The sequence below is a fragment of the Meles meles genome, chromosome 10, assembly GCF_922984935.1.
Source record: "Meles meles chromosome 10, mMelMel3.1 paternal haplotype, whole genome shotgun sequence".
In the NCBI taxonomy this organism is placed as follows: domain Eukaryota; kingdom Metazoa; phylum Chordata; class Mammalia; order Carnivora; family Mustelidae; genus Meles; species Meles meles.
Genome location: NC_060075.1, coordinates 71,229,098 through 71,252,460, shown reverse-complemented (window position 1 = coordinate 71,252,460; position 23,363 = coordinate 71,229,098). Strand labels below are relative to the sequence as shown.

The window sequence follows — 23,363 nt, the reverse complement described above, 5'->3', positions numbered from 1 at the left end:
TGAAGAAGCTTGTCAGCTCCCAATAATCTTAAATTATCCCAAGTTAAGGGAAAGAATTTTCATAGATTGGTGTTGGACCTTCCACCTGTCTTGATGGTAGGTTCTAGAAAAACATCATAATATGATTTGATAAAATAAAGAAGACGGAAATATGACCCTAACTGTATCCTTTATGTTATTTATGTATATATTATACAAATCCACTTAATGGTATGGGATTATTTTTGAGATGAAAAGCAGATTCTAAAATTAAAGAACAAATATATCCAAATAGTGAAAAAATTACTTTTAAAAAGAAATAAAACACTGCAATATTATTATAAAGATTTACATAAAGCTTTTGAAAAGAAAGTCAAGAAATAACCATTTGTCCATTTTTTTTAAAGATTTTATTTATTTGTTTGACAGACAGCGATCACAAGTAGGCCGAGAGGCAGGCAGAGAGAGAGGAGGGGAAGCAGGCTCCCTGCTGAGCAGGGAGCCCGATGAGGGGCTCAATCCCAGGACCCTGGGATCATGACCTGAGCCGAAGGCAGAGGCTTTAACCACTGAGCCACCCAGGTGCCCCCCATTTGTCCATTTTTTTAAGAAGGATAAATACCTGGCCTTTAGTAGTTAAATATTTTAATATGTCTTGGGACTGTTAACTCAACTTAGAAATATCCTGATTTTAAAGATAATTGTCTCCTTAAAGCATAACACTTAATATTAAGCTAGTCTTGATTATTAGTTATGAGAAGTGACATTTACATACAAAATGTTGATTTTAAAAAATAACATTTTACCACATTTTATTATAGACAGGATATTTGTTAAAAAGTCGCAAATAGCTTTGGTTATTCACTTAAAATTGTAGACTATATTTGAAACAAAAGTTTGTTTTTAGCAGGTAATAATTAAACTGGTGATATACCATCATTCATCTAGCTCCAATAAATTCAAGAAATATAAAAGGACTAAGAATATATTTAAAAATTACAGCTGAACAACTCCACGATTTTTTTATTCTTGTTAAAAAAAAAACCAAAAAAACAAACATGTTTTACAAGTAAAAGTTACCTGAAAAGATTAGCTTTAAAACACAATGCAGAATATCAATGTCATAAGAATTATAGTGCTGTGATTCAGATGAAAAATTTCCTGAAGAGGATGGCTAAGAACAAAGGGCAGACCTCTTCAGCATCAAATATCAAAAGAATTGTCTAAGCAAAACATGTAAGATTAATAGAAGATTAACCTCCATTTTAGTCTCAGAAGGGAACTGCTGGCCTCTAATGCAAAGCTCTAGTCTAGGACTACATCAATTTATGTCTTTGCTGAAGAATCTATTAGCATCAAATGCTAAATAAGCTAAAGTTACAAAAGCATTCATGGATTAAGGATCTTAGGCTCTGAAGGTAGTGTCAACATATAATTTATATTCTGCAAGCATTAAGCAATATGAATATAAAAATCAGAGTAGGTTTAAAAAAGAGAAAGGAAAATAATCTATGGTTTTTAAAATTTAAAATATTATTTTAGTTTTAACATAATGTTTTAATTCTGGATACTTAAATAGTAATGTCTCCACACACCCTCCAAAGGTGGGTAATTTGATTTACACTCCAAAGGGGACTGTACAGATCCATAAAGAGATCTAGTAATTCCACTCACAACTCACATGTAGAGCAAAATTAAGAGATAGGGAACACACAAATGTTCATTTACATATAACTGGGGAAATAATATAAAGATTAAGCAGGAAAACAGTGTAGTAGGATCCTGTAGTTGGTGAAATATGATAATGTTACCCCCCCCCCCAAAAAAGAGGGCTTTACCTCAATGGGAGTCTGAGGCCCCATGGATCAAAGCCATAGCCATGGAAAGAGTTGGAAGAGAGAAGAGATAGGAAATTGCAGAACCAGAGGTGGCAATCTGGGGAAGGCAGTGCTTAGGTTGGCAAATTAGATTTCCTTTGATGATCTGACAGTGAACGGAGGAAGGAAGAAAACTATGGAAAGCAAAAATCTCAGAAAGCTAAAGAGTCACAGAAAGTAGAAGACATACCATCATGCAAAAGGGTTCTCATTTACTGCAGACTTTATACTTATGAGTACCAACAGAAGAGTATGTTCTTGAACTAAGAAACCTAGTAAGTACCCAGACCCCTCATAGTTCACCATAGGGATGTGGGTTGTTGCTGACTTAGGAGAATCCAAGACATATAAAAAGTGATCAGAAAGTCAGACAACATCCTCCTTAGGCTATAATAAAAAGAAAGGAAGATGTAATTTTTTCATTGGATGAAAATATTCCTAAAAATGTAGCAGAGAAAAATTATAACTCAGGACTCAAATATGAAGTCCATAATACTAAACTGGAAACGGCAGATTAGAGAACACACCATAAAACCAAAGACAGAAAAAATAAGAAATGGCTTGAATAAGAATAAGAAAGAATAGAAATGACAAAATGCAGAAAGTTGGAAAAAATAGAACTGGCCAAACTCAGGAAAGAAATCGGGGGCAGGGGGTGGGAGGGAATCATTTTAGAAATAAAGAGAGTTACAAACTATTCAGCAGAAAATAGCTCCAGTAGTAAAATAAGGAACATTTGAATAAGGAGTGAAAAGAGCCAAGAGAACATAGACAAAATACAAGAGAGGGAAAGAGGGAAAGGTATTCAAAAGAAAAACTCTAGATACAGAAAACAAGCAAGGCAAGTAGCATATCTGTATAAATATTTGTCACAACAAGAAAAACAACTATGAAATTTAAATTTTGGTCAATTATGGTACATTACCTGGTAAAATTAATAGGCTCTTAAATTAAAAACCTTCTGGGGCTTCAGGCAAAAAAAAACTGTCAGGGGAAAATATCAGCAATATATTTCTTTTTTTTAAGCTTTTATTTTAATTCCAGTTAACTTACAGTGTTATATTTGTTTCAGGTGTACAATATAGTGATTCAACACTTCCATACATCACCCTGTGCTCATCATGACAATGACACTCCTTAATTCCCATAACCTACTTAACCCATTCCCCACCCACCTCCCCTCTGGTAACCATCAGTTTGTTCTCTATGGTTATGAGTCTGTTTTTTTGGTTTGTCTCTTTTTTATCTCATTCTTTTGTTTTGTTTCTTAAATTCCACACATTAATGAAATCATGTGGTATTTGTCTTTCTCTGACTTATTTCGCTTAACATTGTACTCTCTAGCTCCATCCATGTAGTTGCAAATGGGAAGATTTCATTCTTTCTGATGACTTAATATCATTCCATTGTATATGTTTATACCACCTCTTCTTTATCTGTTCATCTAGTGATAAACACTTGGGCTGCTTCCATAATTTGGCTATTGTAAAGAATGCTGCTATAAACATAACAGTGCATATATCTCTTTGAATTAGTTTTCTTATATTCTTTTGGTAAATACCCAGTGATGTAATTGTTGCATCATAAGGTGAATCTAATTTTACTTTTTTGAGGAATCTCTGTACTGTTCTCCAGAACAGCTACTCCAGTTTGCATGCCCAACAGTGCACGAAGGTTCCTCTCTCCACATCCTTGCCAACTCCTGTTGTTTTTTATGTTGTTGATTTTAGTCATTCTGACAGGTGAGGGGGTTATCTCATTATAGTTTTGATTTGCATTTCCCTGATGATAAATGATGATGAATGTCTTTTCATGTGTCTTTTGGCCATCTGTGTGTCTCCTTTGGGGAAATGTCTGTTCTGCCTATTTTGAATTAGATTATTTTGGTTTTTTATTTAGCTTTGAAGTTCCTTATGTATTTTGGATACTAACCCTTTTTGGATATGTCATTTGCAAATATCTTCTCCCATTCCTTCAGTTGTCATTTAGTTTTGTTGATTGTTTCCTTCACTGTGCAGAAGCTTTTTCTTTTGATGAAGTCCCAATAGTTCATTATTGCTTTGTTCCCCTTACCTCAGGAGACCTATCTAGAAAGAAGTTGCTACAGCTGCTGTCAAAAAGTTACTGCCTGTGTAGTCTTCTAGAATTTTTATGGTTTTGGGTCTCATGTTTAGGTCTTTAATCCATCTTGAATTTTTGAAAAATTTTTTTGTGTACAGTTTAAGAAAATGGTCTGGTTTCATTCTTTTGCATGTTGCTGTCCAGTTTTCCCAACACCATGTATCAAAGAGACTGTCTTTTCCCCATTGTATACTCTTTCCTGCTTTGTCAAAGATTAGTTGACCATAAAATTGTGGGTTTACTTCTGGATTTTATATGCTGTTCTACTGATCTGTGTGTCTCTTTTTGTTCCAGTATCAAACTGTTTTGATCACTCCAGCTTTGGAATATAACTTGAAGTTTGGAATTGTGATGCCTCCCACTTTGCTTTTCTTTTTCAGGGTTGCTTTGGCTATTTGGGGTCTTTCATGGTTCCACACAAATTTTAGAATTGTTTGTTCTCTGAAAAATGCTGTTAGTATTTTGATGGGGATTACATTAAATGCGTAAATTGCTTTGGGTAGTATAGACGTTTTAACAATATTTGTTCTTCTAATCCATGAGCATGGAATGTCTTTCCATTTTCCAACTTCTCTGAGTGTCTTCAGTGCCTTTTATCAGTGTTCCATAGTTTTAGAATACAGATCTTTCACCTCTTTGGTTAAGTTTATTCCTAGGTATCTTATAATTTTGTGTACAATTATAAGTAGGGTTGTTTTCTTAATTCTCTTTTGCTGTTTCAATATTGGTGTATAGAAATGCAATAGATTTCTGTACATTGATTTTGTATCCTGTGACTTTATCAAATTCATCTATCAGTTCTAGGAGTTTTTGGTAGTCTTTTGGGTTTCCTATGTGCAATATCATCTGCAAACAGTAAAAGTTTTACTTCTTTCTTACCAATTTGGATAACTTTTATTTCTTTTTCTTGTTTCATTGCTGTGACTAGGACTCTGAGTACCATGTGGAATAAAACTGGTAAGAGGAGACATCCATGTCTTTTACTTGACCTTATAGGAAAGTTTCTCAGTTCTTTAAGGATGATGTTTGCTGTGGGTTTTTCACAGATGGCCTTTATTGTGTTGAGGTATGTTCCTTCTTAACATACTTTATTGTGAGTTTTTATCGTGAATGGATGTTATGCTTTGTCAAATACTTTTTCTGCATCTAATTGAAATGATCATATGGTTCTTATCTTTTCTCTTATTAATGTGATGGATCACACTGATTGATTTGCAAATTTGAACCACCCTTGCAACCTAGGAATAAATCCCTCTTGATTGTGGTTAATGATTTTTTAAATATATTGTTCAATTTGGTTTGCTAGTATTTTATTGAGAATTTTTACATCTTTGTTCATCAAAGATATTGACCTGCAGTTCTCTTTTTAGTGTTTTTTTTTCATCTGGTTTTGGTATCAAAGTAATGCTGTTCTCACAGAATCAATTTCGAAGTTTTCCTTCCTTTTCTTATTTTTGGAATAGTTTGAAGAAGAGTAGGTATTAAGCCTTCTTTAAATGTTTGGTATAATTAACCTGTAAAGCCATCTGATCCTGGACTTTTGTTTTTTGGGGACTTTCTTGATTACTGACTCAATTTCTTTGCTGGCTATTGTTATTAGTTCTATTCAAATTTTCTGTTTCTTCCCATTTCAATTTTGATAGATTATATGTTTATATGAACTTATCCATTTCTTCTAAGAAGTTGTCCAATTTGTTGGCATATAGCTTTTCTCTCCTTTTTTATGATTATTTATTTATTTGAGAGAGAGAGAGCATGAGCAGGAGGGGCAGAGGGAGAGGGCAAGAAAGAGACTCTCAAGCAGACTCCATGCTAAGCCTGACTCAGGGCTTGATCTCACAACTATTAGATCACAACTTGGACTGAAACCAAGAGTTGGATGCTCAACCAGCTGTGCCACCAAGGTGCCCCAGCATATAGTTTTTCATAAATAATTTCTTATGATTGTACTTGTGTGGTATTGGTTGTTATTTCTCCTCTCTCATTTGTGATTTTATTTTGATTTTATATATTTGAGTTCTTTCTCTTATTTTCTTGATAAGTCTGACTAGAGGCTTATCAATTTTATTGATTGTTTTGTCAAAGAAACAGCTCCTGGTTTCATTGATCTGTTCTGTTGTTGTTGTTGTTTAGTTTCTACATCAGTTATTTCTGCTCTAATCCTTATTATCTTCCTTCTTAGCAATATATTTCAACAGCAATTTATAATAGGCTAAGAGTCAACTGATCCTACCACACTTCACTCTTTCTCCACTTAATGCTTTTTCTCCTTTCTTCATCTAGCTTAAGTTTCATAGATAGTAGTTATAATCATGCCCTTCCATATATCCTGCATCTGTTCTTCTCTCAGTTCCATAACCCTATCCTATGAAACTCAGTATTGTGCTAACTTCCCAAAAAATCACTACTCAGTTTAATCTCTCCTCTTGCTTTATATAAACCCCATGAGCTGGTAATAACTAGAGAAAATTTCAAAACCATATTCATGACCACACACTTCAGGTGAGCCATGAATGCTATCAGACCATCAAAATGCATGTCAAAGTCTAGTCATCCCCCCTTCTCTTGAAGGACCATTGCATATCTTCTCTACTTTCCTGAAACCACTTAAACTTCCTCTCCTTTCCTCACTTCCAGCTGATGATATGCTTCCTTACTGAGAAAATTAAGCAACTGGAAGAGAACTTCCACAGACTACAACCACAGCATATTTCCTCACTTATAAGTATCTGCACTCACATACTTTGCTTTTCTATATGTTACTCCAGATCAACTACCCATGAGCCAGTCTGAGACAAATCTCCCCCCTTGTGCTCTAAATCCCATCTACTGTTGCCTACTCAAAAATATAGCTTTGTCAATTTTTCTTTCTTTCCTATATCAGCTCTTTACTAGATCATTCCCCTCAGCATATAAATATCTGTCATTTCTCCTAATATATAAAAAAAGGAAAATGCTTGATTCCACTTCTGGGTGGCAGAACTTTTCCCTCACACTCCTTTGCATTACAACTCCTTGAAACACATGCCTATAGGACTGTCTCCAAGTGCACCTTTTTCCTTCTCTTTCAGATTTACTCCATTCAGATTTGCATTCCCTCTATGTCACTTAAAACTGCTTTTTCTAAGGTCATCAATAGTATCCGTATTGCTAAACTAATACTCAATTCTCCTTCTTCCTCTTACTTATGTATGGCATCTAATGAAGTTAATCATGCTCATCTCCTTGATACACTTCATTATTTGGTTTCTAGGACATAACACTCAGTTGCTCCTTCTCAGTTTCCATTACCTTGAAATTGCATTTCCCTTCTTCCCACTCTTTGACATGACAGCACACCAGAGATGCATCCTTGCTAATATTTGCTATCTACTTTATTCCTTTTGTGATGGCATCCAGTCTAAAGGCTAAAAATGTCATCTATATGCCATTGGACAGTTTGCTCCTAAACACCAGGACCCTATTACCAAGTACACGTTGAATTGGAGATCTAATAGGTATTTCAGACTCAGTATGTCTAACATGATCTTTCATTCTAACTTATAATAAATGTTTCACCCATGCCATTCCCTATCTCAGTTAATGACAATGCTGTTCTTCCAAATTGTAGGCCAAAAATAAAAATAAAAAAAAAACCAGCAACAACAAAAGGCCTTGGAATAGGTTCTAACTTCTCATCTTGCAAATCTCAAGTTTGAATGCTTTTTGAAACTGAGTTTTAACACACAGTGAAGTACAAAAAGTCATTTTTTACTAATTTATTTCCCTACATAACCACCATCCAGATTGAGATATAGATTATTATCACCAGCCCAGAAGCCTACCTCACTTCCTTTGTTTGTTAATCTAATCTGGCCATTCTCCCTTTAACTAGAGTACTTAGTCATTTACTATTACTGAGATGGTTGAGATTAAGTCAACCATCTTGTCATGGTTTTCTAATTGTTTCATCTTTGTTTCTTCATTTCTCTTTTCTGGCGTTCCTTTGGATTAATCATCATTCCATTTTTTATTCCTTCTTTCCTCTATTAGTTTTCTAGATATATATTTTTTGTTATTTCATTGATTACTCTTAATATCACTGTATGAATTCTACATGGTAAGTTATAATATTTCCCAAAGCATACAAGAAACTAAAATAGTTTAATTCCATTAACCAAAACACCTTTGGTGCCATCAATTTCATATATTTTAAATATAAGATTTTATATGCATAAGATATAATAGTTAATGGTTTTAACAGAATGTTCATTTATAATTTTGTAGGTTTTTGTTTTGTTTTGTTTTTTACTGGAAAAAACAAACTACAGGAAACTGAAAAAGGAGTAGAGTGAGAATTCCTTAAAATAAAAATAAAAAGAACATATACAATTGTATCTTCAAGAATTTTCATGGAACATTATGAGCCATCAGATTAAGGAATCCCCATTCTCTAACAAAAACAAACCGAGAAAGGGCAGTATGAAAATATTCTAATGCAGTGCTGCCCAACACAACTTTCTGTGATGATGGAAATGTTCAATTATGTCTGTGTTGTCTAATATAGAATCTACTAACCACATGAATACTCACAACATAGCTAATGTAGTTGAGGAACTGAACTTTTAATATAGTTTAAATAGCCACATGTGGCCAGTGGTTACCAGTTGAATAGCACAGTTCCAATGCCTCATGGCTCAAAACCAATGGTTTCTCTGGGGGACTTCTCTAATCACTGCTGAAGGGTGTAGAGGGTTGGGGGTGGAAAAAGAGGAAAGTTCTTAACAGATCTATTTAGTTACTTAAACGAGTTCTGAAACTCTCCACAGTTTTCAGCTTTTTTTTTTTTTTTTAAGATTTTATTTATTTATTTGACAGAGAGAGACACAGCAAGAGAAAGAACACAAGCAGGGGGAGTGGGAGAGGGAAAAGCAGGCTTCCCGCCACAGGAAAGCCCGATGCAGGGCTCTATCCCAGGACCCCGGGATCATGACCTAAGCCGAAGGCAGGCACTTAATGACTAAGACACCCAGGTGCCCCCTCCACAGTTTTCAGAGGCAGAGGCTGGGAAAGGACTCTAAGGGAGACCTGAGTATGCCCTTGAACTCCTGGCTAATGACAATGGGAGTTAAAGGCCTGGGATTTGGCTCACTCAGATAGGAAAAGGCCTGTGGTGCCACACACAGAATCTGAGGCTTGGGCCATCTGTGCATGGAAATCATCGCGGTGGGGCTGGTGGGGATGCTCATTTTTGGACAGGGTTTCCAGGGCTAAAAGAGGATTTAGAGGAGGAGGAAGGACCTGAGGGCCCTTTCTGGCCACCTGCAGGCTGGATAAGCCCTTTGTTTTTAGGGAGTAAGGTCTTTTTCTTGCTTTTGAACACTTCGCTGGGATCCAACTTGTTCACAAAGGAATTGGTCTCTTCTGCAAGCAGGTTCGAGTTGTAGGTGATAGGTTTATACATGTTGAACCAATTTTTGGCCTGCAAGCTAATGCCATAGCTGGTGAAGGCATATTACCACTGCGGCAAGCCCAGGTGCATGATAAAAAGGGGAGAGTAAGTGGTAAAGGTATCTTTGAGAAAATGCTAGGATAACGCTCTATCCAGGAACCAGATCTCAGGGTCTCATGAATGTTGGTTTCCCTCTTTTGTAGATGAGTCAAACCTCCCCATTCATATTGCAAGGATCCAGCTCAAAAACCACACTGGGAGAATCAAAGTGAGGCTTTTCTCACTGGTTCTCACTGGCTTCAGGTGCATCAACTTCCAGGTCTGCCAGAGTTGGTGCACTAGGGGGTTGAATACACAGAAGACTGGTTGGGTTGAGTCAGGTTTGAGATGCAGTCACTTGCCATGCTGCCCAGTGGAATGGTGTGCTCATCCAGCTTCACATTCCATGTCATGTGCGGGCCATTGGTCATCAGAAAAATATGCATCACATTCTCAGGTAGCACACAGTTATTTTTTTGTTCCCATGAGGAAATCCTATGACACTCGGCAGGTGGCTTTTCTATAGTAGTGACTTCTGTCACACCTGGGGAAGATTCTAGGCTGTGTGTCATCCCAAAGGTCACCTTCTCCTGGTGCAGCTTGCTGCAGCCTGGCGGCAGCATCCATCCATGAGTCAGGTTCCCACTCCAGGCTCATTTGTAGTTTTCCATGTTTACATCTTCAAGTGCTCTCATTCCATTTTGCAGTTATGTGCTTCCATCTGGGATCATTTTCCTTCAGAACTCCCAGAAATATTTCTTGTAGGGGAGAACTGCTGGCAACAAGTTCTCTCAGCTGTGTTTAACTGTAAACATCTTTACTTATCCTTCGATTTTGAGGGATTTTTTTTACTGGATAAAGACTATCTGTTTGCAGGGTTTGTTTGTTTTCCTTTAGCGCTTTCAAATGTTAATCTTTCATTTTCTGACTTCCATAGTTCCTGTTGAAATGTCAGTCATTAGTCTTTTTGATGCTTATTTGGAAGTATTCTCTCTGTTTTTCTAGGTATACAAGATTGTCAGTCTGTTTTTAGCTTGCAGAAGATTGCCTATGATGTGCCCAGTTGTGTTTTGTTTGTTTAGTTTTCTATTCTGTCTGGGGTATATAGAGCTTTTTGAATGTATAGTCATATGTATTTTAATTAGTTTGGATAAATTCTTAGCCAATATTTCTTCTAATATTGCTTTTTTTATTCAATATAATATTTCTTATTGCACATAAAACCTTTCTTATCTCTTTGTTCAGATGTTATTGTGTTTTACTGAGGAAATATCTCCTGATCTACTGGACTTTGCCACAAATATCATACTCTGAGCTTTCCTGTAACGAGGTCACATAATCAATTTAAGAGTTTAGAAACTGCTAAATTAACCCGGCTTTCTGACATTTCATGCAATAATATAAGATCATAATCCAACAGACAGAGGATAAACCAAATAACATCACTTTTTCCACAAACTGCAAGAAAGTATCTGTAAATCATATAACTAACAAGGAATTCTTACTCAGGATGCCTAAAAAATACATAAGTTAACAATAAAAGACAGTCAAATGGAAAAATGGGAAAGGAGTATAAAGAGGCAATTTATAGAAGAAGAATAGACAAGAAAACATAAAAAAAAATTTCAATCCCATTACTAATCAAGAAAGTAAAAATGAGAGCAGTAACGAAGTACAAATTCTCACTTATATGAATGGCAATAAAGATCTCAGTAATGCACAATGTTGTGAAAAACTTGAAATACAAATTCTTAAACATTGATGACTACAAATATTTGGAGAGCAATTTGGCAAAATATAATAGCTCCAATGAATCAGTCTTTAGCAATTTCACTTTCACATACACATATATGTTCAATGAGCAATGTATATAAATATTATTGTTTGTAATAACCAAAATTTGAGACTAAATTAAATATCCACCAACAGGGAAATGAATGCACTGTGCTATATTTATGTAATGGAATACCAGAAAATAAATGTGGCAGATCTTCATGAAACAGTATAGATTTATAGGGTATGTCCAAAACATAAGAGTGATGGCGATGGATACACACGGTTTGACACCATATAAGTAACTTTAAAACGCAAAGAATAATAATTCATATTGCTATGGGTTATTATGTTTATAATACAAGCATTAAAATATGCACAGAAAGTATACACTCCAACATCAGGAGAGCAGTTGCTTCTCATGAAAGTGAGGGGAAATAAGAAAGAGGTGCATTTTGAGTCTTGAGCTCTGTTAAAATAGAAAAAGCACCTGAAACAGACCTGGAAAACTCCTATCGTGTTTTTTAAAGTAGTTTGGTTAAATAGTTTTCTGTACTTTTCTGTATATTTGAAAACTTTCATGGTTAAAATTAAATTGTATAATTTAAGCTCTATTTTTATGTTAAAAATTTTAAGCTAAGTTTAAAGGGAAGTATTAACCTTTAATGGAAGAAAACATAAAATTTTTTTTTTTTAAAGATTTTGTTTATTTATTTGATAGAGATCACAAGTAGATAGAGAGGCAGGCAGAGAGAGAGAGAGAGGGGGAAGCAGGCTCCCTGCTGAGCAGAGAGCCCGATGCGGGACTCGATCCCAGGACCCTGAGATCATGACCTGAGCCGAAGGCAGCGGCTTAACCCACTGAGCCACCCAGGCGCCCGAAAACATATAAAATTTTTAAAGGTTCAACCTTAGTAACAATCCTGGAAATATCAATTACAATAATGAAGAGATATCATTTTATTATAACAAAGAGGGATTTGTTTTTCTGTTCATTTAAAACCCAATGTGTTGGGCATTTGCATATATTCTTAGATTCTTAGATGGTGATAAACTGATATAATTTTGTAATGTAATTGGTCAGTATATACGGAGACCATTAGCATGTTTATACCTCTTGACTAAGCTACTTCCACTTCAAAGAAACAGAAATGTGGTTGATAATCACCTAGTGCTGAAATTCTGGATCATTTTAATTTTTATCCTTTGATATACTTTTGATTTTTTATACAGTATACAATATGTATAATGACACATTTTAAAATCAAAATATAATCTATTAATTTTGCATGAAAAACTTGAACATTCTAACAATAAAACTTCTAGGAAAATAACTATATGCTGTATTAGTGCAACCAGGAAGCTGTACTAGATACAGTCAAACCCACAGGACAAATGATTAAACCTACTTGAGGTAGATCCAAAAGATTCAGCTTGTCGAGAGGTCAGGAAGGAAGGATATTTGTTTCAAAGGAAAAGGAAAAAAAACTTACAAGGGCATAAAATAGTGTTCCTCAAAGTGTGACACATGTGTACCTCCTCATCAGCTGGAGTCATTGTAATGTACATCTCAAACCCACTAGATCAAAACTCCTGGGCATGAGGCATAGTGCCTGACTCCCTGGATGTTTCTTATGCACAAAATTTGTTTACTACGTTACCAAAAAAAAAAAAACAAAGTAGTATGACATACTTTGGAAATTGACCATAATTTAGTGCAACTGAATTGTAGCTTATAGGTGATGGTAGATTGGGGGAGATAAATCTGGAGAGGAATGTCATGGTCCACTTGTAAGAAGTCTTAAATGGCACACTAGGAGCTTGGACAGTTAACATGAAGATTCAGTGGGAACCACTGAAGAGTTTTAAAAGGAGTAACCTGATACTGTGGCATCAGTGTGGATGACTGGATAGGGAGCAGAGAGACAGAAGGGCAACTTGGGATAATTTTTTAATTTTCCTGGAATAAGATAGCAGCATTACCATAGACTTGAATACATATACTAGGTGACAAATTGAATACTGAGTGAAGGGAGAAATGCTTTGGGATGATTCCAATTCCTTCATTTGCTTGCCTCCATTCTAGTCTTAAAACAGAATATCTAGACAAAGAATATCTTAAAACTATAAGCTGTACTTTTCTACCTTTGCTTGTTTTATCACAAGACCTATAATTTACTGTAAATATGAAGCCTATAAAGATAAGCTTGTGCAGCCACTATAATAATACATGGGCAGACACTCTAGAGGACATTCTTTTACTGAATAGTATCATTAAATAAATGTCTCCAAGATTGTTGGCAGAGAGCATGTATACTTGGAGATACTGTGATCCAGGCAATCTGAAAAGCTCCATTGCAGTTTCTGTTTTTCAACATGTGACAGTGTGTGCGCCTAGAGGAGGAATGAGTGGTGGTCCAGAGTAATTTTTTTCTCAATAAAAGACTATTTTATTAAAAGCCAGCTTATTTTTGTGTGTGTCTTTTTGTGTCCCACAATGAGACATTCCTTTTAATCAGTCTGTCTGGTGAAACCACAGCAGTGACTTATCTTCAGACTGACTGTGGCAAGAAGGAATTTCCCTTAGATGGCAGGATGACCTATGACAGGTTTATCTATTTCCTCATTAAAATAAAATGGCAGACATTTGGGGTATTAGAAAGTTGTTTTCTGAAGGCTCTAATTCCTACCCAACCTGAACAGAGAGCTACAGCTGTAGGCTGAATGTAGGGTGAGCAATCCCCCTGAGGGCTTTGGCTACAGGGAAGTTAAAGGCAGCAAATACCAAATCAAACTTCCCTGTAGTACCAAGAACTCCCAGAATTCTCAAAGGCTCCGAATCACTCCCTGGACAGTCCCCAAGCACATAAGATCCTTCGGCTACAATCATTCTCAAAAACCACCCAAAGTAGTCCAAATGCAGGCCTTACTCAACCAAAACCTTTTAATGTTAATGCTGCTTTTTGGTTACATCCCATATAAAAGCTATAAAAACATTCCTCCTCCCACTCCTTTTAAAAATGTCAGTAGTGGGGCACCTGGGTGGCTCAGTGGGTTAAAGCCTCCGCCTTCAGCTCAGGTCATGATCCCAGGGTCCTGGGATCGAGCCCCACATCGGGCTCTCTGCTCTGCGGGGAGCCCGCTTCCCCCTCTCTCTCTGCCTGCCTCTCTGCCTGCCTCTCTGCCTACTTGTGATCTCTGTCTGTCAAATAAATAAATAAAATCTTTAAAAAAAAATGTCAGTAGTTTCTTAGAGAACCTAACATATCTGTCCTATACAGTGTCCAACATTATGGATTTGGCTGATTGACCTTCCCTGGTTTCTTGTAAATTGTGCCTTTATCCCCAATATCACCTCATGATCTGGCAATATGATAGTAAGATTTAAAGGTTTGAACTTCATTTTTTCTTTTTTCATTCTGCAAGAGTCCTTCATGGGGAGGAGGTGTGCACTCCTTACTGCATCATATCAAGAATAAATAATGTCTTGTGGCACATATTTATTAATGTTCAAATTATCCATGGATTCAGAAACATAAGCCTAATTCCTCCATCAACCTTTCGTGCCATGATTTCAGCATCCATGGATGATCATTACCCAGATGTGTACTTTCATGAGAGCTATCTTCTAACATTTCAGTGTGTGTGTTTAATTGAGATTCTCTGTGAATGACTTTCATACACTATTTAGTTTCCTGGTAAAATGTTAAGGATAAACAAAATAGAATAAATGCTTTATTCTTTCTCTTAATTTATCATTTTTCAAAGTAATGAGAGAGTTCCCTAACAACCTCCAAAAGTGACCAAGGAGGTGTGTAATTATTAACTCATTCTGTATTCATTTTAATGTATTCATATATGTTGCAGTCATTATTTGTTTTCATGTTCATACCACCCTATTTTAGATCACCAAAAGGCCCTTAATGTACCCTGTTTTTGTGACATGATTCAAATAGCTTCCTTATTCTCTGGAATAAGATGGCCCAGGTTCATCTTATGTATTTCCTCTTCCATACCTGGATTCAGTGATTTCTCCTAAGAGCCCTGGTTCCCTGATTCCTTCTACTGAGAAATCTTATTTAGAGACCACCATCTGAATGGGAGGTGTACTTACTGCTACTGAATTGTCATTGCTTCAAGGATATTTCAGTGGGAGGGTGGAAAATACTTTTCTTTTTTCAAAGAGAAAATAAATTTTGATTTCATGCTAATACTTATATTCCAATTTAAAATCTAAAGAGTTTTTCTTAATTTCTTAATTTCCATACTTTTTCACTTAACACTGAAAATCTTAACTTCCAAAGAAATAAATTCTTATATTTTCATACAGAATATATAGTAAAATGTAGCATTCCATGTAATTTCAAAATAAAAATATCAATGTTACTAATAAGACTACTAAATGCAGGGGCGCTTGGGTGGCTCAGTTGGTTAAGTGTCCGTCTTGGGATCGAGCCCCGAATCGGGCTCCCTGCTCAGCAGGAAGCCTGCTTCTCCCTCTTCCACTCCCCCTGCTTGTGTTCCCTCTCTCACTGTGTCTCTCTCTGCCAAATAAATAAAATCTTAAAAAAAAAAAAAAAGACTACTAAATGCACTTTCAGATTTCTTCGGAATTTACTTGACCCTTAGATTATATCCCTTAAAGGACAGTCAAAATACTGGCTTTGAAAGTCACCAGAAATAATTACATATTCTTTCTGAAGTTAGGCCATTATTTGATATTCATTTGGGTTCAACTGTTTTAGTTTGTTTCCAGTTGTACAAGGAATGCTTTCTATTCTTTATATTTTGCTTTCTTATTATACAAAATGTTTACATGGTCTAAGATCACAGCCATATAATGAGGCACATTCACATAAATTTGATCTCCATGCCTGTCCCATCCTGTTTCCTCCTTCCTGCTACAGGTAACTATTTTAATACTGTTATGTCCTCTGTGATGTATTTATTCATGTTGCTCTAGAGCCTTTTTAAAAATGTATTCTGAGGATCAGATGATATCCATATATAGGTATTTTGTTCATTTTTACATTCATATCTTTAATCCCCTGATTATGATTATCTGGTCTGTTTCCTATTATTGATTGTTCCAAATAATACATCAATGAATGCCCTCAGGAATATACCATTTTGTATTTTTGTCACAATACCTTTGGGATAGATTTTTAAAAGAGGGATTGCTCAAGCAAAAGGCAAATGCACTTATAATTTTGCTAGATTGGGGGCATACTTTTAAATATACGGACCTTCCCATGAAAATGTAGGAATTTTTAAAAATATTTTTATTACAGAGGAAAGAACAAACTGTTTAACTGGAATGATCATATTTATCAAGAATAATTCATTAGTAGAATTTAAATTATCAAATTCATGCATGGTCTCTGATGTAATTTAAGTAAATGCCTTGAACATTCAGTTCAAAATCTCTAACAATTTTAGTGTTATGTCTATTATGTCTTTGGAAGTAATGTAAGATCTATATGTATAAACAAATACATACATGTGAGTGGGGATGGATGGGTAGAAAGGTAGATGAAGAGAGAGAGAGAATTTTATCCCGGAAGAAAGCATTTCTGATTTTAATAAATTTACCAACTTTTTATTCAAAAAAGTTATTATCTTCTAAATGACACAGTAGATATAAAAGTTAGTCATGTCTATATAATAGCACTTGTAATATTTTCTAAACTGTTGGTAAATCTGCAAGTTTGTTTCCTTGGACCTAAAGTATAATCCAACTTTTTTTTTTTTTTTTTAAATTTTATTTATTTGACAGACAGAGATCACATGTAGGCAGAGAGGCAGGCAGAGAGAGAGAGGAGGAAGCAGGCTCCCTGCAGAGCAGAGAGCCCGATGTGGGGCTCGATCCCAGGACTCTGGGATCATGACCTGAGCCAAAGGCAGAAGCTTAACCCACTGAGCCACCCAGGTGCTCCTATAATCCAACTTTTAAATGCAGAATAAAATGTATTTGCTGATCCTTTTTATGATCATATGTGTTAAGAGAATATATCGTCTTTTCTTTTTAGTTACTATCACTGCTGAAATCAGGAAGAACAACTCCAAGAACTGAGTGAGTCATTATTTGCTTTTATATCTTAGGCACAGCAAGAATTCAACTACAATAAAATATAGGTGAATGGTAAATTAAAAATAATCGATTCACATTTGAATAGCAGCTGGTTATGTGTAAAAATACATGAAAAAATAACCTGTAGTAATAAAAATGGATGTATAAATGATTAATGATTCATTTCCCCATATCACCATATTATTCTTCAGATATAACCACAGAGCCAATAGCATCCACAAGATGACATATAGGGGAAAAGGTTAAAATTACTCCTTCCAAGTTAGTAGTCTTCTATGACCAAAACAGTGTCGGATATCTTCTCATTCTTTTCCTTCTTCACAGCTAAAGTCAACAAAATAAAAATATCACATATCTCACTATCACATAGACTCACTTTAAATCAACATTTCCAATATGCTTACACACCTCAACTATTTTTAATGAGTATAAAGTCAGTTTTACTCACTATCCACTCAAGTTAATAACTTTCTACCTTTAAAATGCAAGGATACAGCTACTATCTGTTGAAGCTAACCAGTACAAGTGTTTAACAAAACTGACTGGTACTAAAGTGCTATTTATGTAGAAATGGTCTAGAAATGGCAATATGCTATTAGGACAACGGATACATAAAAATATAATTTTCCTTATGAATTATTTATAAAGTTAGTTTAAAATTGAATAAGAAAAAATCTACTACCTTTTAGACAAACACGTGTGCAGTCCTCCATGTTAACAAAGTTATTGTCATTCCCTCCACAGCCAGTATAGGTGAAGGCCTCACAGGCTTTGTGTCTTGGATTAAAATAATAGCGAGTTACATTAGCAGAGCATTTTCCCCCATCTTTTGGACTGTAGCAATATGACGGACCTTGATGAAAAGGAAAACAAAATTAGAAATGTAATAATACCAAAATTAATAAACTGTGATGATTACTGAAGCTTCATTCTGAATTCAGAATATCATACCAAACCATTGAAAAAGTGTGTCTCAATCTTCAAGAAAGCTTGCATGCTCTAGTTTGTTAATTCTAAAATTTTTATAAACTGGAGAGAATTTCTTCTGAAGTTATGTCCTTGTATCATTTGAATGTGTTAAGAAATTAAAGTAGAAATTGGTTGTGTTTCAAGGGTTGATATATGACATGCTTTAGTAAATTTTCTTGTGTTGGTAGGTTTGTTCTAAACGTTTTTATCAGTTCTCCTTCCATCATTAATTAAGAATACATTTATGTAATTCCCAAGCAGCCATTGGAACATTTATCTTTATATAAAACATTTAAGGAAACACAAGCAACAACCATCTTCTCATTAACTCGAGATTCTGCGTACAGTGCAATTATAGAGCTTCCTCAAATCTCTTCCAAAGCAAGTTTTCCTTGTTTGTTAAGTTTATGTATCTTTCTGTATGTGTGTCCCTGCTATGCCTAGGGAAAATGCCTGTATTGTCTCTCTCTACAGAAATATTGCCCAAGTAACCTGTTATTTCAGGGACTAAGGAGGTGGGGATGTAGGCAAGAAATAGGAGCAGAAAAAAGAAGGATGGAGAGGTCTTTGTCCTATACTTTGCAATTACTAAAGGATACAGAAATCTAGCCAAAAACTTTAGACAGAAATTTTCAAGATTTCACCATCTGAGGTCTGGATATGTTCTACTACATCCTATACACAAGTGATTCCATATAAACCTGAATTCATGGCATTCAGAATACTGTGATTTTTTTTAAGATTTCTCCTTTTTTTTTTTTTTAAAGATTTTATTTATTTATTTGAAAGAGAGGCAGTGAAAGAAAGCATGAGAGGTGAGAAGGTCAGAGGGAGAAGCAGACTCCTTGTGGAGCTGGGAGCCTGATGCGGGACTCCGGGATCAAGACCTGAGCCATACTGAGCCACCCAGGCGCCCTAATGGTATTACTTATTTTGAGAGAGAGAGGAAGAGGAAGTGAAGAGGACAGAGGGAAAGGGAGAGAGAAAACTTAATCTCCATGCTTGGGGCTTGATCCCAGGACCCTGAGATCATGACCTGACCCTAAATCAAGAGTTGGATGCATAATCGACTGAGCCACCCAGGTGCCCCCAGAATACTTTAATTTTTATATGTAAATTGAGAAGATGAGAAATAGTCCTAAAGAAACAATCCCGAACAGGAAGCAAAAACTTAAATCATGCAAAGCTTTGTGACTTTCTAGCGCTGAGAATGTGGCAAGTCATTAACTTACTTACGGTAGCCTGTACTCTCATATGTAAATGGGGGAATAATAATAATACTACCTCACAGGGCATATATGATACCCTACTATATGTGAAATCATCAGAACACAAGGCATGTAATTACACATCAAAGTATTATTTTTCTCCCATCCTAAAATCTTAAAGAAATGAAATAGAAACCCCATAAAAAATAGTATTTACTTTTCTTTGGTGCACAGTAGCCCATACAAGTATCCTTGTCTGGAAACCTGTTCTTATTGTTGTGACACCCGCCAGATAAGAATTTTTCACATGTCATGGAACTTAGATTGAAGAAGTACTCTCCTTTGGGCACTCCACACCGTCCCTTACTGACTTCCAACCTGCAAATAGGAGGAACTTCTAGGAAAAGGAGGGCATAAAAAATGCTAGTCAAAAATTAGCTTTAGTATTTAGTATTACTTACTTTCAGTATTACTAATTACTAAGTTACTGAAGTAATTAGTAAGTAATACTTACTTAGCATTACTTCAAAACTTTACTGTATTTTCAGAAACAACTGGGGAGAAAACAGTATCACATTTAGTACTGGGATAGTAAATCCCCAAAAGACTTTTCATTCATCCAGTTATTTAGCTCTTTTTTTTTTTTTTTTTTTTTTTTTTAAATAGCTCCAGACCTGAGTCAGCCAAATACAGTGGAAACTCTCTCTGTTCTCTCAGGGTGTTCTGATTTTTCTTCATATGAAGTTAATCAGACTTATTCATAGGAATACATACACATTTTTCCTTGGCTTAGTTCCTTGAATGGCAAAGTCCCATGTTTTGTTACAGGCCTTACCAGATATAAAAATATGATTGGAATGAAATAGAAACCATGATCATGAATCTCTACTATATCCCTGTACTAACCCAAAACAAGTTTGGGTGTCAGGGGACAAAAGGAAAAGTTACAGTTAGCTAAATCACACCTTAACAGTAAAATCTGCTGAAAAGTATGTCAGATTGATGGATAATTGACAGGAGGAAACAGGGCTCTCCAGGAGGCATAAAAAAACCATGGGTTTAGAACTAAGGATAAAGAAAAGTACTTATGTGGTACCCAATACATCACACCCCTGCATTATTATGCCCTACGGTGAACTCTTGCTCTGAGTCTGCACAGACACTGAATTATGATAAAAGCTACTTAGGAGAGAAATTTGTTAGCCAGTGTAAACTTGGGATTACTTTCTGGAAATAATAAGTGAGCCTTACTTAATGTTTGAGAAAATAAAAGCTAAAACTTACTGTAGAAAATGGGATCTGGGAAATTAAGTTACTAGCAGCCAGGAGATCTGAGCTTGAGCATGGCCACTTACTGTCTATCCTCCAGCAAGCTTCATTGCAGTCCTCCAAAGTTTCGAAATTGTTGGCATTCCCCCCGCAGCCCCCGTAGAAGAACTGGCGGCAGCTCTGTGTGAACCTGTCGTAGTAGTAACGGCGAATCAGGGCCCGGCAGGGCCCCACTTCGTGGGGCTGGAGGCAGGTCTCTGCATTGTTTCCTTCTGGAGGAGCAGAAGGAGAGCCTGAGAGAGGGAAGGAGGTCTGCCACGTCTCCGGGAAGGTAGAGGCTTCCCGAGGACGTCTGTCCCTCTGCTTCCCAGCACAAGGGGAGTCGCAGAGAGAAAAATACAAACTTCTGCAGGAGCATCCCTTCCCACCGCTCCCAGACGCCCTGTGCGACAGGGGTCTGGGGAGAGTGGGACAAAGAGAGCGGGTGCAGTCCGGAACCCCACAGTTGCAGCACCCTCCCATCTTACCCCAGGGCAGAAGCCCGGCGCAAAGAGGAGGGGTCCCCACACCCGGCAGTACCTGGAGAGTTCTGAACACTGGTGGCCCGCCCGCTCGCCATCAGGTACAACCACAGAAGCGTAACCCCTATGCCGGTCATAAAGTCCATGCTGTCCCGTTTGAGTGGCCCTCGAGGCGAGGCGTTTCTTGAATGTGCCGGTGGGTAGAGGCTGCACAAGGTCCAGCCTCCAGGCAGCCTGAGTGCCGATGTGGTGGGTGCCTGCTTTATGTAGGTTGATTGTCCTCCCGACCCCGGAGGGGGGCGGAGCGTGCCTGTGCCGAGCCCGGGAGGCTGATTCATGCCCTACAGGCTGTGACCTGTCACAGCCCTGTGTAGGAAAGTGCGGGGGCGAGGGACTGGCCGGGGGGATTCCCCACCAGGTTGAACCTGCCTCCCAAACTTTCTCCTAGCTTTGCGGGAGTGACTAGACGAGGCATTATGTGAGTGATGGGAAGTCCGCAAGCTAGAGGGAAATGACCTGGGGGTGATTGCACAAGGTTCCAACTTGCGGCATCACAGGGAAGCCTGAATCTCCATGGTGAAAGCCCGACGTCCAAGTATTTGAAGGCAGAGAGCAAGTGTGAAATTCAGCTGAGGGGAGCCTAATTCGTTGCAACGAATTATTAGATTAGATTAGAAAGATTAGAAAGTTAAGTATGTGTATCTATTTACATTTATGCTTGCGTACTTCTTTCAGTCAAGATTTAATTTACATTTAATAAAAGGCTTGTGATAGATCTTAAGTGTACAGTACTATTCCAGTCAAGAATTAGAACTCTTGCAGCACCCCAGAACATTCTCTCATACCCTCTCCCAGTCAATCCTTCTGATCCCAGGCAGGGGCAACCACTTAACACCAGAGTCTTGCCTGTTCTTGAATCTCATGCAAATGGAATCATAAAGTATGTATTGTTTGTACTTCCTTTGCTCCACTACTGTTTTCAAGACACACCATGTTATTGAATAGTTCATTTCTTTTAAATGCTGAGTCCAATGTATGAATATACTACAAATGTCCTGTTACGGTCATTGTGTTGCTTCTAGTTGGAGACTGTTATGAATAAAGCTGCTTAGGGCATACATATTTGTTTAAACTTTAATTACTTGTGGGTAAAATATTTATAAATGTTAAAAATGTTAAAAACTGCCACTTTTCCAAAATGATTGTATCATTTTATATCCTCCCCACCCTTCATCAGCCCTGTGTTAGTATTGTGGCTGTGTTTTTTGAGCTGGAACGTGAAACTCCATAGGAAGGTGGCTGTAGGGGATCCCAGATCGATCCCTTCCTGCCTATTCCTAATCGTCAGTGCATGAGCGTTCATTGCTCCTCTGACATATTAGCCTGAGACTGATTATTTCTTTATACAAAACAAATTATTTATGCTTGGATTTCATATGAAATGTTGAAGATACTTTTGGTGAACATTTTAATGGATTCTCTTGATGAATGTGTCTTCCTCCCCCTTTTCCTCTTGTTGTATTTAATATTTTCCAGAGAACAGTTATTCCCGGCTTCTCCTGAGGATCTGGAAGGAGTTTACAGGAGTTCCCTTCAAAGTTTCTGAGAAACCCTATGCTCACAGAGAGTTAATGGTCTGGGACATTTTGCACACCAGTTATTCTGGTGTCATGCCATAGAATCCTATTCCTAAGAAAACTAGCCTGTCCTGGAAATATTCAGTGTTAACTGATGCTGTCAGATTACCAGACATCTATGATTAACAGTCCAAGATGTGAGGACAAATGTTTAACAACCAGCTTTTAGGAGGGGAACTTAGAAGGGTTTGCTGATTTGTATAGTCTCCTGATTTCCATGGTTTGTCAGGACTCCCATTATGGCCAATTTCAAACAACCAGAACTGGAAATAGGTACAGTCAGTTCACCAGAGCCAACACGCACTGGCTTTAGCATGCCAGCCACTGCAGCAGCCAGCTATTTTAGAAAGACACATTCATAGGAGAATCAGATGAGCCCTTCCCAAACATTAAGAGAGAAGGGAAGTTTTACCAAACTGCCAGTATCACTTTCAGGAGAAAAGTTAAT

At 36.8% G+C, this 23,363-nt stretch overlaps 1 protein-coding gene and 1 pseudogene across 1 annotated transcript; both read right to left on the bottom strand.

Annotated features, from left to right (window-relative positions):
* Positions 1-8,966: 8,966 nt before the first annotated feature.
* On the bottom strand, positions 8,967-10,273 carry LOC123952115 (annotated as a pseudogene).
* Positions 10,274-16,219: 5,946 nt separating this feature from the next.
* TFPI2 (tissue factor pathway inhibitor 2) lies at positions 16,220-21,616 on the bottom strand. Its single transcript, XM_046020257.1, has 5 exons — positions 21,337-21,616; positions 20,844-21,050; positions 19,706-19,885; positions 17,994-18,164; positions 16,220-17,635 (listed from the first exon to the last, which is right to left on the bottom strand). The coding sequence occupies exons 1-5, from the start codon at positions 21,614-21,616 to the stop codon at positions 17,574-17,576; spliced, it is 900 nt and encodes a 299-aa protein (XP_045876213.1). The 3' UTR covers positions 16,220-17,573.
* Positions 21,617-23,363: the final 1,747 nt, after the last annotated feature.

Bases quoted from the DNA above. Each gene is read 5' to 3' on its own strand.
- TFPI2 (XM_046020257.1), bottom strand. From the start codon at position 21,616: ATGAATCAGCCTCCCGGGCTCGGCACAGGCACGCTCCGCCCCCCTCCG. The intron at 19,886-20,843 runs GTAAGTGGCCAT...TCCTTTTCCTAG, and splicing joins AGCTTGCTGGAGGATAGACA to AAGTTCCTCCTATTTGCAGG. The intron at 17,636-17,993 runs GTAGTAGATTTT...TGTTGACTTTAG, and splicing joins CACACGTGTTTGTCTAAAAG to CTGTGAAGAAGGAAAAGAAT.